Genomic DNA, 17,438 nt, shown 5'->3' with positions numbered 1-17,438 from the left:
ACTGATTCTCTATCATCATTGATGTTTCTATCTCCCTCTCCCTTCCTCTCTGAAATCAATAACTATGTATTGAGAGAGAGAGAGAGAGAGAGAGAGAGAGAGAGAATGCACTTGTGTCTGCCCCAGGGGAGTTACTTGCCCAGCCTCCTATAAAACCTGCAGGGCGCCCTTTCCACAGGGAAAATACTCCGAGACTGGGCAGCCATTGGTAAAACATTCTTTGCTCATTATCCTATTGATAACTGCTTGGCCTGAACTGAGTTTTTGTTATTTTTTTTCCAAAGTCTACCTTCTAGGATTAGGTTCTGAGCTAGGTAATTTGGGGAATGCAAAAATCGGTTCTATAAACCCCGCTTTCCAGGAACTTAAGGTCTAACTGAGGGAAGGGGAGAGTAAGGTATGAGACAAGTACAGAAATAAACATACTGTAAAGCAGACTAGAATGAGAAGTATAAATAAAATATTAGGAAATTCCAGTGGAGAAAGAGTCCCATGTGTGAGAGTGTAAGGAAGGTTGAGGAACAGGTGACATTTGAGGCAGATCCCGGGGAATGGGCAGCACTGAAAGTCTTTAAATTTAAATTGTCGCATATTTATAGTTTTTAGTTTATTTTTCACCTACTGGACTCACCATTCTGGTTTAAAGTTAAATTATATTAGTCTGTAGTAAGGCACATAAGATGTTATAGAAATTTAAAATATTTTCTCATTGTTTATGTATGAGAAACAGCTTAATTTAACCGTTTGACTGCTAAGGAGTGCTATCGCGCTCTTCTAATTAAAACAAATTTATGTAAACAATTGGTATTTTTGAATTTTTGTTGTTGCAAAGCAATACAAGTGAGTTTATTGTATAAAAAGTGTTTTACATTTTTTCCCATACATGCGCAATTAGTGCCGCAGTTTTGGCATATGTCCGAAAAAATACGTCAGCAGCCAAACGGTTAATATCGAATTTTGTTTTTTAACCAGAGCTTATAACTAACTGCTCTCTGTGAACCTCTTTATTCTTTAATTTCAAATTGCATGAGATTAATTCCTTAGAGGCACTGTTTCTACCTATAATTCTATAAAGAATGTTTCAGAAAAATAAACGTTTTCTTTAAAAACAAAGAAAGTTGAAATTCGTTTGCCAAAATTCTAAGCAATGTATAGAAAAACTAAATAAGGAATCTCTTCAGACTGAACAGTCCCACAGCTAAGACAACACTGTCCTGAACATACGAGGAAGAGGAAGAGGCGATCAGGTGGCGTGTGAGGAAGCTGTCCGGGAGGAAAGCTGCCCTGAAGAGCAAGTGCCACCAATCAGTTCAGTGTTCTGTTTTCCACAAAATGAATCTCCAGCAACCACTTGGAGAGGCAGCCAGTGCCTGAAATGTGCTAATGGTGAACTGGCGAACCTTCCCCCTCCCAGCCCCCCTATGCCAGTGCGTGGGGAATCTCTTACGAAAGGGCTCGAGTGACCAGCCAGGCCTTGCACGTGTGCATCCATTTACACTAGTTTCTTAGTCACAGGAAGAAGCAATTGCCAAAGAGCTCTGGACCACTGTGGTGCAGGGAAGCAGGGGGAAGTATTTACCATAAAGTACCCTGCAAGGATCTATGGGAAACCTGCACAAAATCCAAGCCAGTCCCCGACCCAGGTCTTGGAGCCACTCGCCCTCCTTTGCCGAACTCTGTGCTCTGGTGATAGCTGGCATCGCTTCTGCAGGTGTAAGCAGTGAGTCAAATGGCCTTGCTCCTGGGGCCATACACATGTAGGACTTGTTTTACAGGCTATGCGTGCCCCCCAGCCACTAAATATAGCAAACCCTCACTTTTACCCATGTAAAACCAGGTTCATGAGGCAGGTTGTCTGTCCTTCAACTTCAAGGCCATTCTGGGTAGCAGCTGGATCAAGCCACCAGTGATGCCCACCACCTCAAAGATGGGCAGTAGGGGCCTTCATAAGAATCATGTTACTGGGGAGAGTAGGGCTCAGGAGTTTTGGGGGGCTAGGTCGAGGCCCAAGGCTGGGTGGGAAGGGTTGAGCCAGCGTCACCCTGAAGCTCTGCCCTGCTTAGCAAGTCAGCTGTGCTGAAGGCAGAATGCTGTGGCCAGAAATGGGAGATGCGGGCTCAGGAGATCCCTGGAGGGAGCACCTGGGCCGAGTGGCTTTTGGTCACACCAACCTCAGGAAGGAGGCAGAGAGTCAACTAGTCACTCACAAACCTCAAGGAGATGAGAGCCTACCACTGCTGCAGCTTGCCAGCGGCATCTCTCCACAGTGAGAGCGCTGGACCAGGGAACAGGTACTGAAGTGCCCACATCAGTCTCAGCCTGGGCACCACGGTCCTCCAAAGGTGAATGCCAAGCTCTGCTCCTCCTCAGTGTCTTTGGGAAGGGAGGTTCTCCAACCTCCCATGGTAAACTGTCATAAGCGCTACGCCAGGATTTCCCTCTCACTTCTCACTGAAGTCTTCCGCTGGGGTCTGTCTCTCTTCTTTGTCCATCTGTCCCCCGTGGGGATGAGACCATTAAATTTGCAATAATCAATTATACATACTTGATAAAGTCTATTGGTAGGCCATCTCCTTTAAGGTCTCTCATTTCTCCCCCAAAACCCATTTCCCTATCTTTTCTTTTAGAAAGTTCTATCTTGCTGATATTGGACATACAGGGTGTCCCCCCAAAATGTATACACACTTTAACAGCTGATAGTGCAATTCTGAAATGAAATGTATTTTAATAAATACTGCCTTTATAATTTAAAGTGTGTGTACACATTTTTTGGAACACCCTATATTACAAGAGTATACTAAGTCAGACTTGTACCTCCTACTCTATTTCCTTCCTCTCACAGAAGAGCATGCCAGAATACAGGGTCTACAAACCTTTGAGGGTGGGGGGGACACTCTTAGTTGTGCTGAAGGTGTACGTTTCCGAGAAGGGCCCTTCCCCAGCTTCGCTCGCTGCCTGGATTCGGAAGGAGTAGCACGTGAATTCCGTCAGTCTCTGGACCTTGTAGGTGTGGCTGGGTCCTCTGTAGATTGAAATAAACCTAGGAGGAGGAGCAGAATCCATCAGCCACGTGAAGTTTTATTACTGAGAAGAAATTAATTATGATACAAACTAGTGGAGCAGATTAGACAAACTTGGTAAATGCTTTTCATACAGTCTGAATTATACTAATCAATCACTCAGTTGCTAGTTATAGTTAAGTTTAGGGTCTAATGTATCTTTACATAAAAGAAAAACACACATTTAAGTACATATAAAGCTTAGAATGAAATCCCTCTAATTATGCTAAAGATTCTAGAAACAAATGATGTTTCTAGAATGCTTTTATTAATAAAATTTCAAGTTTTTCATAATGGTAATATCTATGTAATCTAATACTGTCAACCTACCTTCTACTATGTACTAGGCAATGAAGTTAATGTTAATTGGCCACCTGAGAAATACAATGTCTGGTTTCCCTGAATTTTCCAAAACTGAGGTTTAGCTAGAAAATACTTAAACATGTACCCTCTACCTTCCCAAGAGCTCTCAAAGCCCCTTTCCCAAACTAATAAGAAGACATTTAGGATTATAACTCTTTGAGAAAATACGTAAAAGAAACAAAATACTTTGCTCAGAATCATCCATCACAGTTAATCAAAATAACAGAAAAACAGCACAGGTAGGCTAAACACTTTAGATGGCAGCTTCTGGATCCTTCTCCCATCTGAACCAGGACACAATATTTGTACTTCTCTGCTAATTAATATTTCCATGAAACATAAGCATAGAAGGCATGAGATTAAAAAGTAAGTCCTTCCCCAGCCAGCATGGCTCACTGGTTGAGCATCGACCTATGAACCAGGTCACAATTCAATTCCCGGTCAGGGCACATGGCTGGGTTGTGGGTTGATCCCCAGTACAAGGAATGCAGGAGGCAACCGATCAATGATTCTCTCTCATCATTGATGTTTCTATCTCTCTCTCCCTCTCCTTTCCTCTCTGAAATCAATAGAAATATACTAAAAAAAAGGCATTACATGTCAACTCTTGTGCCCCAGGGCCTTGAAAAACTCCTATTTTCACAATGAAACTGCATTACTTAGAACTACATCATATGGTCATTTATCTTTTTATAGCTACTAGTAACTGTAAAATTTTGGAAATAACATAACGTCCCATAAATTATCCAGGATCTTTAAGAGATTCAGGGTCTGGATCCTGTTGGTCCAGGGATGCTTGGAGATACTATCAGAGCTAAGCCAACCACACAACGGCCTTGTTCCTGCACAGGCCACGTGGCCCTGCAGTCTCCAGTGCTTCCTCCGCACAGCACCTGAGGACAGTCGCTGTGTCCAGATGCTACTGGAAGTCGGTCAGTGATAGAATCATAATTCAAAATGTGACTCTTAGGTCCATTTGGCCTAAGGGGTAAGCAAAATTCATGCATTCATTTAGCAAACATTTGAACATCTGCTGTGCACCAGGCTCTGTGCATTCAAAGCCGAGTAAGACCTAATCTCTGTCAGTCGGTTGTCCTGGGTCTGGGCAGGGTTTTCTGAGGGAGAGCAGCAGCTTTTCCAGTCCCGCTGGGTAGATGGATGGATAGAGGTAAAACAACTTTCTAAATAAAACCGGTCAGAATCAATACTTATTTTAAAATATCCATGCATTCATCAGCCTTTGCAGTTGAGTTCCTGAGCCACAGTCATTCCACCGATTACATGTCCCTCTGCTCTGCTCTGTAAGGAAGCACCTTTGACTGAAGGCTGCACACGTTAATGCCAGGGAAAGCCAGAGTCCAGGCTGAATCCCACAAATACCATGGCAACCGATTCAGTGCTCTTGACGCATCACCACCTTAATGAAGATACTCTTGCTAATGCCAGAGGCAAACAGCTATTTATTAACTCAGCCTCACCTGGGCCAGAATCTCTAACCTGAGTAATTGCCCTTAATTATACCACAAATTGGAAATCATGGTTTAAGAAGTAAAAGTGTTACATCTCCATTACAAACTTACAACAAAGCCTGGATTTTGAAGGAGTTGGGGGGACTACTACCCCCAGCAGTGGCTCCCTGTCCTGCCCTGCTTGAAGGTGAGCATTTCCTTTGGAAAATAAGCCCAATGTGTCTATGGAGGCAGCAGAATGTCTCTGTCCCTTTAATGCAGCCACCTGTCTGCTCCGGCGACAACAGAGCATGACTGTTTGCTGCTCCGATGAAAGCCATCGCTGTGTTCCCTGATCTCCCTCCCCCAAGAAAAGGCATGGATGCGGGGAGGAGGAGGAGTTTTCCTATTTGGTTCTCAAAATGCATATGGAAATAGCTAACACAGATGGTGGCTAGTTAACCAGGTAAGCAGGAAAGACAGTGGTGGGCATGACAGGCTCTCTCCTGAGTGCAAGGGGCAAGGAGGTGGGGAGGGGAGACATTGGGGATCCTAAGAGTTTCGGGGTTACCATTCCAAGATAGCCAAGCATCAACAGTGCCAATCCCACGTTAACTGCCCACCTAGAGAAATAGATGCACCGTGTCCCCATGGGCCTGTGTCCTAATGGACGCACAAGGGCTCAAGGTCAGAGGAGCTGAGCAATGATGCCAGGTGGTTGTATCCTCTGCCTTCTAAGGACCTCCCCCAATCCCACAGGGGGCTGTTTCAGACAGACACCTTGTCTGCACACTGTTTAAGAGCTCATATTGTTCTCACTTTAGAAATTTTCTCTATCCTTTTCTCCTGAAGGAAACGAACAGCTAAGAGCAGAAAGAGGACTGAAGAATCAGATTGTGGGGTGAAAGGGATGAGAAAGACCTGGTATGGAATATGGAATATGGAAATAATTTACCACCATGACTTCTAATTACATATTTTACTGTTTTAACAAAGAATTTTATAAAATGTACAAGTAGGTAGAGTCTAGTTCAGTTTAATAATCAGGAAATGAAATCCTTCAGAAAAATCTCAGCTCTAATTTTAGGTTTCTGAAAATATCTTCGTATGATAACAGACAGTTTGGCACTTTCAGTCTAATTTTAAGGGTTTTAATTTTGAAAACTTTTAATGGGTAACACTGGTTGTTTGTTTTCTACACCCATCTTGGTAACTGATACACTCTCTGTAAGTGCAGGTTCTGTGACCAGTACTGGGATTGCAGACCGGGACACCAGCAACTCCATCCTCTCCATGCCTCCGCATTCTCCTCTGTGCAATGATAGGACCAGCCTCAGAGAGCTGTTGTGAGGGTTAAGTGGGTTAATAAAAGAAGCGTACTCAGAACACCTGACATGTAATAACCACTCACTACGTGTTAGCTGTAATTATATTACAATGCTGAGAATATAGGATTTTATTCATTTATTTATTTTAATCCTCACCTGAGGATATTTTTTTTCCCCATTGACTTTTAGAGAGAGTAAAAGGGAGGGGGAAAGGGGAGAGAGAAACATCAAATGGTTGCTTCCTAAATGCGCCCGACTGGGGCCTGGGGATCACCCTGCAACCAAGGTACGTGCCCTTGACTGGGAATTGAACCTGCTACCCTTCGGTCCTTGGGCCAATGCTCTAACCACTGAGCAAAACTGGACAGGGCAAGACAAGACAGGATTTTAACAAAGAGACTCCACTCTCCCTCTGGGAGACCATTTGCATCACTGTCTTTCCTCCTGGGAGGGAAGTTAGCTGTGTGGTGAGCGAGGCTGCCCTGCAGACCAGACCCCGGGCCTCAGGCATCAGCTGTGGGGCTCCATCCACATGCATGTTTAAGGCTGCTGGTCTTCTCGCACTAGGACCCATCACCCATCAGTGAAGTGCAGGCAGGAGCACCCCCCTCAGCAGACCGTGGTGGGAGGCAACATGACAGCTCGTGCAAAAGTCCCTGCAAAGAGTAGGCCTCGCTGATCCTAAATTTCTTTCTGTATAAGCTGACAGTCTGTTTAAAACTTCTGTTTAAAATAATACAGGCCAACCAAAACAAAAGAAAAAGCAGGCAAGACAACACAAAAAGAACACAATTCCTCTTTTGTCCCAATTCTGTAATTATTTTCCATCATTCCAAGAGGCAGGAGAAGAGAGAATCGTCTTTCTTCAGAGCCCGAGATTTATGCCTGTGGCATGGTGGCCTCTTTAGGAGGCTCTGTAGGTTAACATACCCTGTGGCTAGAACCACTCAGGGAGAGATTAACAATATTCATCAAATATTTGTCTTTCAAAGATCAACTTAAGTTTTCCTCCCTCCTAAATCTTTTTTCTTTTTTAAAGATCAACCTCATTTTACAATTCATTAATAGTAAGCAAGAACCCTTTGGTGTAGAATTAAACATGCTATACTTCCTACGACACATGATGGGAGGATCCACACTTACAATGCAATCAAGGACGGAGCTCAGTGCACGGCTTAGACTTAAGGAGGACAGCAGCACAGGAGCTTTCATATAACAAAAGTAACAGTGAACACTCCATTTTTACTCTGGTCACCAAATTAGATTACATTATTTTGGGGAGACCGCCCCCACACTCTATTTAGAGTGCATAGGTCAGTGCTTGGACCCCACACATGCTCATGCACCATATGTCCTGGAACATGAGGCACAGGAGAAGGTGACAGGAGTCTGGTTGACATGAAGGCCTGAACCATAGTACCTTGGCATGCACTGCCCAAGTCTGGAGAAGGAAGAAGATCCCAGAATGGGGAGAGAAATCAACTGGGAATAGGGGAGACATAGAAACAGCAGGGTGACTAACCCACAAAAGATGGTTAAAAGAACGCTCTCCGAGACCTCAAACCCTTGATTTCTGAAGATGGATGTGGCCCCGGGAACAAGGGACACCTTGTGTGGGAAAGGCCTGCTTCTCCTGGCCACTCCCTGCTCTATGCTGCCTGGACCATCCTTCCCTTCTCCCTCCCCGCTCCTCCTCCAACACTGTTGGTGGGAAGTGGTGGAGTGCAGGGGCTTGGACCTAGGAAGACTGGATGCAAATCTCAGCTCTGCCTCCTAGCGCCCAATCACTCGCCCCTGTAGCATCAGTGTCTCCATCTGCAAAACAGGGACAGTCTCCATCTCCTGGGCCGTTTTAAGAGTCAAATCTGGGAATGTGGGTAAAAAGCCCAAAACATAGTAAGAGTTCAATACATGGTATCCACTGGCTCTGCCCCACCGACCACCTCTCGGGGATCCAGACAGGCCAGTGTGCCCTGAGAACGGCTGTGCTCTCACCCCCTGCCATCCAGGCCTCTCTCCAGATTACTGGGGCTGTTGCCAGCTCAATCCCAGCAGGAACAGGTCCATCTGAACTTGAGATGTTCTGCTACATCTGTATGGCCTGTGCGAGACAGACACATAGCTCTCCCCAAAATAACTTAATCTAACTTGGTGACCAGAGTAAAAATGAAATGTTCACTGTTACTTTTGTTGTATGAATGCTCCTGTGCTACAAACACAATGCAAGAATGTGTGTGTAGTAGGTGACATGGTTCCGGGACAACATTACATGCACCAAAGTCACTGAGTAATTTTAAGTATCAGTTCAGGCTGAGGCATATGTAGCTCAGGGGCCCCAATGGTGTCACAGCTCCTTAAAGGTCACCCTGAACCCATACTGGCAGCTCCTGAGGGCTCTTCTACCTCATCCTCAGTCCCTGCTGCCCATGTCCCTTTGGAGGCACTAGCCCCAGAAGCCAGGGCTCCTTTGAGGACCAGGTAAGAAGGGGATAGGTGAGGGAACACCTGTGGGGCTCCATTGCCGTGCTGCCCTATTGGGGCAGAGCCTGCAGGTAGAGTGGGTAATACAATCTTTCAGGCAGCAGACTTGATCGTGGGCTCTACAGCCGTTAAGGTGTTTCAGTCTCTGTAAACCGGTCTGATAATAGTGCTGACCCCTCAGGGGGTTGTTGTGAGAATCAAATGGGATAGTGCAGGGAGAGCCCGTTACAAAATGCCCAGAACTTGTTATTAATAACGAAGCACCAAGGCTCTGAGTGATTTACCTCCTTTCTCAATGTTGCAGAAGCCTGAAGGCTGGCACCAGAATGCTTCTCTCTTACATTCCCACAGGCTTTCCTGAGTTGGGAGAAAGCTGTGCAAGACAATACCATCCACCGTGTCTAGCAAACCCAGGCCAAGGAGACCAAGAACTGCTGCAGAAAACAGATGGCGATGGGAGCAGGGGGTCCTACATAAGTGCTGCCTATTAATGGGAATGTGGGCCTTTCTACTTAGGGAAAGGGAAAATGGAGAGAAATGCTCTCTTGTACAAAAATTATTTACTTGGGAGGAAAGACATAAACAAGGCAGAAGGCTGGCTGGGTCACTGAAAGTCCAATCTAAATCAATTCTTTCATGGCTCTGCCTCCGACTTGCTTCAGAGTGACTGAATGTCTTCTTGAAAGTAAACACTTGGAGAGTAACAAGCACACTTGGGTTTTAACGCTGGCAATTTATCAGTGATTAAAAACATGCTCTATGTATCTGTGAATACAAAATGATTCTGTGCATTCTGCGGGCCTGTCAGAGCACTCCGTGAGGGGAGGAGGGGGAGGGGGGAGCAAAGGCCTTGGCCACAATGCAGAGTCTGTTACCTTCACTGTGAACTTGAACAAGCTGATAATTCCCAAGGCTGAGTTTCCAGACACTTGGGATAATAATGTCTTGTTCACCTGGCAGTAATTTTTATGAGCTCCAAATCAAAGGACCAAGTAAATTCTATGATCCATATTAAATACACACTAGGAAGGCAAAATAAGAGATTTCTGACATTTTCAAGAAATTCTAGGGGGTGGCTATACTTTTAACCTCGGTATTTTAAGCTTTAACACTCTGAAAGATGACTCTTTGCACTAAAGTGCAACTGAAGGAAGAAACCCAGACATGTTACGTTTTTGAACTTTTCTTTATCTCTCTATATAAAAGGCTAAGGGACAGGCCGACTGGCTGACAGGTATGACACTTACTGACCACCAGGGGGCAGACGCTCAATGCAGGAGCTGCTGAGCGACAGCAACTTTGTGGAGTGCCCCTTGCACTCCGCGACCCCTCAGGGAATGATGGACTGCTGGTTTCGGCCCGATCCCCACAGGCCAGGCTGAGGGACCCCACCTGCCGGAGAGACCCCTGCTCACTCTGCAGACGCCCTTCGAGCCCCACCGCTAGCCACCCCAGGTGCGGCCAGCCAGGAAGGGACTGCGGAAGGTTGGCTCCAGGGCATGTCCCGTCCGTCTGGCTCAGTCCTGCCCCGCTGGCCTTTCTTTCTTTTTTAAAAATATATTTTATTGACTTTTTACAGAGAGGAAGGGTGAGGGATAGAGAGTTAGAAACATCGATGAGAGAGAAACACATCCCCTGCTGGGTATGTGCCTGCAACCAAGGTACATGCCCTTGACCAGAATCAAACCTGGGACCCTTCAGTCCACCGGCTGATGCTCTATCCACTGAGCCAAACCGGTTAGAGCTGGCCACTTTCTAATTAATTTCCTTTCAATGTGCAGGAACCCATGTGCAGGCCTCTAATGCGCAGGCCTCTAATGTTAAACACTTTTAGAGGAAAATGATATATGAAGAATTTAATTTTAAAATGTGCTTCTTTAAGAACAGTGTTTCAAAAGATATATCCAAGAATGCTCTTGGATAGCTTAACAGGGGTGGGGAACCTTTTTTCTGCCAAGGGTCATTTGGATATTTATACCATCATTCACAGGGCATATAAAATTATCAACTGAAAAAATTAGCCTGCTATATTTGGTCAAACATTTAATGAACGTACACCAAATGCCTTGGCAGGGCCAGACCAAATGATTTCATGGGTCTTATATGGCCCACGAACCAGACGTTCCCTACTCCAGGCTTGTAACTTCAATTTGCTGGAGAACATAAGAGGTAATGCTAAGGTTTTTGTGTTCACTCCTTTGTTGCTATCTTGTAGTGTCTAGGCCATTACAGGCTAACAGCAGCCCATTAATATCAACTCGTCAAAATGATTCAATCTGCTGACCTAAAATGGCCTGCAATTTATTAAGGGCTACAAAAGGCATGTTTCAAAACATGTTTCACACTAATACACATCAATAGATGTTAGTAAGCTCTGCACAGCTATATTCCTTAACAGTGACACGTCACTGCCTTTATTTTTTCTCTGTTTCCCTGGGTTTTATGGTGTGTGTGCGTGTGTGTGTGTGTGAATATCCTACATTATTGAAGTGACGTCTGGGAATAGAGGATGTTCAAAAACAGGAATGGATAGCATGTGCCCTCACTCCACCAAGAACACCGAGTCCTGTCATGTCTATGCAGAAGCAGCTGAAGCAGATGGCATCGTGTCGGGACACCTGAGGCAGGGCAGGTGTGTTCCTTGCACTGGTTTGCATGTTAATGAGCGTCCCCATATGCAGGCTGAGCATGAAAAGTGCCAAGCGCCATTTCCAAAACCCCAGTGAGGAAAGGAGTGAAATGCCTGCCCTGTCCCCAGCTGCATTCGGACCTCCGACTTGTGATGGATCAGGCTGCAGTACTTTATGGTTAGGGTTCTTTTCTAAGAAATAGAATGTCACCATAGCTACTGATAAAACTCTCTACGTAGAATAAAGAATAAAAAATTCCTATTTTCAATTTTTTGTTCAAACTGGATTTCGCTGTTGATATATTAAAGAAATTTATTTATATTCAAAGGAAGGCTGGCTAGAGTCTCCGGAGGCCACCTAAGGACCTTGGGACCTACCATTCTTCTGCTTTGCTTTCAAGTATAGACAGGGAGTCTCCTCTTCAAGCTCTTCCCAGGCTTCTGTTTTCTGTTTGCCTGCCTCTGTTTTAGTGGCCTTGACTCAGTCTCATCTGATTGAGGAAAAACGGTGAGGAAACCGCTACCCAATTCTGTTTGGTTATTCATTTTTAAATAGACAGAAATTTTATGTTCACATAGAAGTACTGTAATCTGAATTCTACTTTTGGCTAATTAAGATATCAATAGTTCATTTACCAACCCTCACCTTGGCCTGTGCCTGGACATGTTATCCTGAGGCTGACTAAGCTGGCAGTAGCCTTTATTTTGTAGGCTGAATTTTTATGCTCCCTTTCTAAGAAATAGAAATGCTTTTCCCCCATTAATCAGGGATTGGAGGCGGCATCATTAGCTCTATTTTGTAGAGAGAGACACTAAGACAAAAAAGAAGTTGAGGGACATGCCTCTAGGCATCTAGAAACTCAGTGGCAGGTCTGGGATTACAGCAGAGACTTACCATCCTGGCTGGGAACTCAATTGCTTTCTGGCAATGAAGGTGAGGTAAAAATGCCACGCTCCCAACCAGGGTGATCATGACCATCAGGGACTATTCCAGGGAAAGAAACAAGGGCAACTAATCCTGAGGCTGTATTGTGGGCCCTGAGCTAGTTGCCTGACGTGTATTTCTTTTCTTTTTTTTTAAAATTTTGTTTTATTGCTTAAAGTATTACAAAGAGTAGTACATGTCTCCCTTTTTCCCCCCCTCTTGACCTTCCCCCAGCCTCCCCTATCCCCAGCGTCTTGTGTCCATTGGTTATGCTTATATGCATGCATACAAGTCCTTCGGTTGATCTCTTACCCCCATCCCCCAACCCTCCCCGGCCTTCCCGCTGTAATTTGACAGTCTGTTCGATGCTGCTCTGCCTCTGTGTCTATGTCATTTAATTCAGCAACCTGCTCTGAGAAATATAAGCAGGGCTTGTTCTGTAATAGGCATGCTTCAGCAAGTTCCTTCCTCCCACAGTGGTCATGCAACCTGCCCACTTTTATTAGTTGCCTGGTGTATATTTCTCAGAGTTATTTTATACAGATTGCCGTCTGTCCCTCTCCAACAGAGAGCTGCAGTCATACTACTCACATTACAAAGCCCCCCTGATTCTGCTGCTGAAGGGAAAGTGTCAGGAGCTCAAGGGCTGAGTTAAACGGAGCAAGTGGTAATTATCCACTCAATTAGAGTCCTCTGCCCTAGCCCCATTTTGCTGGAGCCTTATTTTAAAATACACTAGCTGTTTGACTAAAGCTGAACAACAGATGAACCATAAATGCATTCCTGGAACTTAACTTCCCCTTGCCGCAGTGCTGTGTACAATTACCAGGAACATGGACCCAGGAGGGTCAGGACAAGAATCAGCATCAGGTCAAATTCTGTGAGGCCAGCATAACATTTCATTTCAGTAACACAGACAAATGCATCTTCAAAACCATCAGTACAGTGTTACAACCTTAAAATGCACGAGCTGACCTTGTTATTCTAATCCCTGTATTAGGTTAGCACAGAATTATGAAAATGTTTACTTTGGGTTTTATTTTTCTCGCATACACAGGAATCAAAGACATTCCGACCTTCTGTGCTCGCTCTGTTAAGAATAATGCACTTAATCACTCTATAAACAAATTAAATATAATTTTATTTTTCTGTTGGGAGTTAAATTCTCTTGTGTTGTCTGTTTATTATTTCACATTAATTTATTTTCTCAAAAGATTAACGTCTTAAAGATAGCCCACATACCTCAGAAGACCTAGCACATTGTAGTAATTCAAGAAAAAAAAAGTATGATTGTGTGATGATCATCTAACTCCTGGGGCTAAACTTAGTCCTGTACAAATAAAGCACAGCTTTGAGGCTGCCACATAAATGTGTAGCCAGTGACCTTAGACTGGAAACCTGTGGGTCAAAAGCCTCATTACATGGGAAACAAATGTCTTTTTCAAGGGGGAAGCACACTCGACACAGCAACTCCCGTGGATCTGGATGGATTCTCAGTTGATTTAGTTTGAGGCAGGGATTTGGAAAAGATGCCCTTTTGGGTTCCTTACTATTGACATGAAATAGCCTCACTTTTAAATAGAGAAATACATCAAGTAGCAGAATAGAGAGACATCATTTACTTGAGAAAGACCCAGGGCCCATTTTGGTGCTTTGGAGTCTATACCCTTGGTTTCTATCCAGTCCTGAGTGCTTATCTTTAGTCCCCATCCTTCCTAAGGCTTTCTTGCATGAGATCATAAGATTTGGACCCTTTTAAGACTCAAGTAATCTGTTACCTTCTCTAAAAAGCCTCCTCTGTTCATCTAATTTTAAGGGTATAATAGATGCTATTCTCTTTCCTCCCCCAATGCTGTGCATATTGTCAGTCTTTAAGCTTTCTACGTCTTGAGTCGCCTGAATGTGTCTGTCCCTTCTTCCTATGCCCCACCAGGCGAGCTCCTTAAGGGCAGGGCTCTACCTTGGTCACCCTTGTGTGTATAAAACTCCTCATAATTATAAGTTGAAATCAAGTCAATCTATCAAAAACAATACATTTTTTCACCTAGACAGTGGAAGACTTTGGTATCATCATGAAAAAATTTTCACTTTTTATTCAAGAACCAAATAATGTAGATAAAAACCTCAATGCCTGGCACTTTGCAGATTCTCAATAGAAAGTTTGAAAATAAATTTTGGCCCAACATTATACTTAGAACTCTGGAACATTTCAGATGTTCTGATTGACAGGTACATAAACGAATATAATAAATCAGCATATCAGAGATGCAGAACCCTAGGCATTTTGGACTCTTAAGGAAAGTTGGTATTTTCTTATTTTCTTACTTGTCTAATGCAGAAGCTAAAATATGAAGAAAAAAGAGGTAACATGCCATTTAAAAAATATATTTTTATTGATTTCAGAGAGGAAGGGAGAGGGAGAGAGAGACACAGAAACATCAGTGATGAAAGAGAATCATTGATTGGCTGCCTTCCACACGCTCCCCCACCCCCTTCCCCACTGGGGACTATGCCCACAACCTGGCATGCACCCCAACCCACATCGAACCTCAACCTCCTGGTTCACAGGTTGATGCTCAACCACTGACCCACACAGGCTGGGCAGGTAACACGCCATTTTTAACAAGAGATATTTTTTTGGGGTAAAGAATTTAGCTCACAAATGATCTACAACATAGTTGTTTTAAGATAAAAATGGTGGAAGAACCTCAGAGTTCATCTTCTAGTTCAACCTCTATTTTATGGATGAGGGAAAAGTTAAGACCAATAGTTTAGTCGCCAAAATCAGCTCACCTCTTTAATCTGACAAATACCAAGCATGGAGTTATTAATTTTTATTGTGCTTCTGTTGCAAAATATGTCATAAGACTAAGATTACTTCCATAGCTGTCTAGGATAACTATACAACTTGGGTATAGCAGCTCTACTTTCAAATGTCCAGTGACTGGTGAGTAGTCAATTAAAATGACAGGTCAATTTCTGGTTCTCACCTTGGCTATAAGCAGGACATATATTTTTGCTACATCCATAAACAGACTTATTAGTGGTTATTGAAATCAATACATATGCTAAAGATGTGTACACTTGCTCCAAAACCTATAACTAGAAACCACTCTAGCAACAAGTTCAATGAAAAAAGCAACTGCCACTGTGGAAGAAGACATTGTTCCTGTCAACTGAGCAGGCCAGGGGCAAGTCCTAAAGAACCCACAGAGAACTAGCACTGACAAAAACTGTGCTAATAAGCTGTATCCAACTCAAATGGTTTCTCCCTGATCCTCATGAGTCAAGGCCCAAAGTTAAAGCCTTGGATTCAAGGTGTCATTCACTGCAAGAGTTCAGTTTCAAGACACTAAGGAAGGTCATCTTTAAACTCAAATTAGGCCAAGTTTCATCCTATTAAATCCCAGGAATATTACTACACAAACAGAATGAGAATTTATTATGCTCTATATTCCCATCACTTTAATAATTTTCTCAGAGCACTGACAAATCTAATTTTAAAAAAGATAAATCTGGATTTTAGCTCATAAAATTAAGAAAAATACTGTTCCTAATGGTAAGTTTTCTTAAATTGCCATTTAAATTTAGGCAAGTCATTTATTTGATTAAAAGGCCAGTCTTGAGTGCTTTTTTGGGGGGGAGGGGGGCGGAGAAAGCGTATATTGATTACTAGATTCTGCACTATTTTCTGTCTGGCATGTTTAAATGTCTCACGACAACATGCTCATTTGGACCAGTGCTCTCAGAGCTTTTGTTCTGAGCATCTGCACAGGTCTCGGCACGAGGCACCGCGCAGGTGGCTGCCTGCACAGAACAGGACCGCAGCCGGACAGAGGTGGCTGACGTGGTGCAGAGCCGTCACTCTAGCACAACTAAAGGTGTTTTCTCTATGGCAGGTTCTCCCTACCACCAATGGAAGCCAAAAGCCCAGGAGAAAACATAAAGGCTCATTTATAAATTCTCTCAACTGCTAGCTTTACATATTACCATGCTTTCTGTTAGTCCGGAATTCCTATTCTTGCCAGCCTTCTCTAGTTTGAGGAGTCCCCTGCCAGTAAAATAACGAGGCTGGGAAAACGCATCCACAGGCACACAGCCCAGTGAGATGGATGACCTGGTCTTGGAGTGAGTATGCCTTAATCTCTAATGAGCCTATCAAAAGAAGCCCCACTTCCCTGGGCTCGCTCCACCAGGACTAGTTTCCAGTAGGACCATCATTTCTTGTTTTTCTGTATTCAAACTACTGGGTTTGAGGGGTCTTCAGAGTTAAGTTCAAATGTCACCTGTTTAAAAAGCCACTCCTGATCTTTGTAACCAGATGGTCTCTGCTTCCTTCAAACTCACAGAGCACTTTTCTCCTACATCTGCCTCCTCCATACCCCAGAACTCTTTTATTCCAATGACAAATTGGGAAAAAAATGGTCTATGACCATTTGTGGGTTGATATAATGCTCCTGGAGGCAGGACCTCGATTTTTCCTTGACCCACTGAAGACCCACTTCAAACAGCGCAATCCACACTGCAGAATCCCACTGCACTGGAAGGAATCAAAGCTCTCGAGTAGAGTGGACAAGGGCTCTGTGCTCCCTAAAGCCAGCTCTCCACATGAAGGAACGGGACACTCTAATGCATGTAGGGGAAATGACAGAAACGCCCCACCCTGACACTGGTTCTGTGCGTCAGTGGGTGTGCCACAGGGAAGCAGCAACATGTGTCTGGCCCACCTCTTCACCTGATTTCTTTGATTTGGACTTCTGGTAATAGAACATTCTGTCATTAACGTTTGTTCTGCATCTGAATTATTCTTAAATACAGGTCAGCCGCCCATCTATGATCGGCCATTTTCAGAGGAAATGAAGTCAGGTTAAATAAATACTACGTTAAGGGCTGGATGTGATTTCTGTGGCCAAGAGTGTTTCCTGGGCTTGGAGTCTTATGAAGAATCTCCTATTTGCTCTGGTTAATTTGATATTGCATTGCCCACAGTTAGAGTGTAATCCCCATCTGTAAATCACCGCAGCTATTTCAGATTGGTAAACATGTTTGTCCTGATGGTTACTGAATATTTAAAGAGGTAACATCTCTTTCTGGGTCTTATTTCCCTCTGCACTTGTGACTAATTTAATGCTATTACATAGTGTAGACATGAATTCGACAATTTTCTTCTTAGATAATTTCTCTCCGTCATCTGACGTTGTGAAA

General features: G+C 43.8%; 1 protein-coding gene across 1 annotated transcript in view; it reads right to left on the bottom strand.

The window, feature by feature from the left end:
- The window catches only part of FNDC3B (fibronectin type III domain containing 3B), a 269,959-nt gene that overhangs the window by 12,005 nt on the left and 240,516 nt on the right, over positions 1-17,438 (bottom strand). Inside the window, exon 27 of the mRNA XM_015564176.1 lies at positions 2,874-3,040. Coding sequence (XP_015419662.1) covers positions 2,874-3,040 — 167 coding nt within the window. The remainder of the gene's footprint in view (positions 1-2,873; positions 3,041-17,438) is intronic.

Source organism: Myotis davidii, unplaced genomic scaffold, assembly GCF_000327345.1.
Source record: "Myotis davidii unplaced genomic scaffold, ASM32734v1 scaffold115, whole genome shotgun sequence".
Lineage (NCBI taxonomy): Eukaryota > Metazoa > Chordata > Mammalia > Chiroptera > Vespertilionidae > Myotis > Myotis davidii.
The sequence above is the reverse complement of the archived record's forward strand: the minus strand, read 5'-3'. Positions and strand labels throughout refer to the sequence as shown.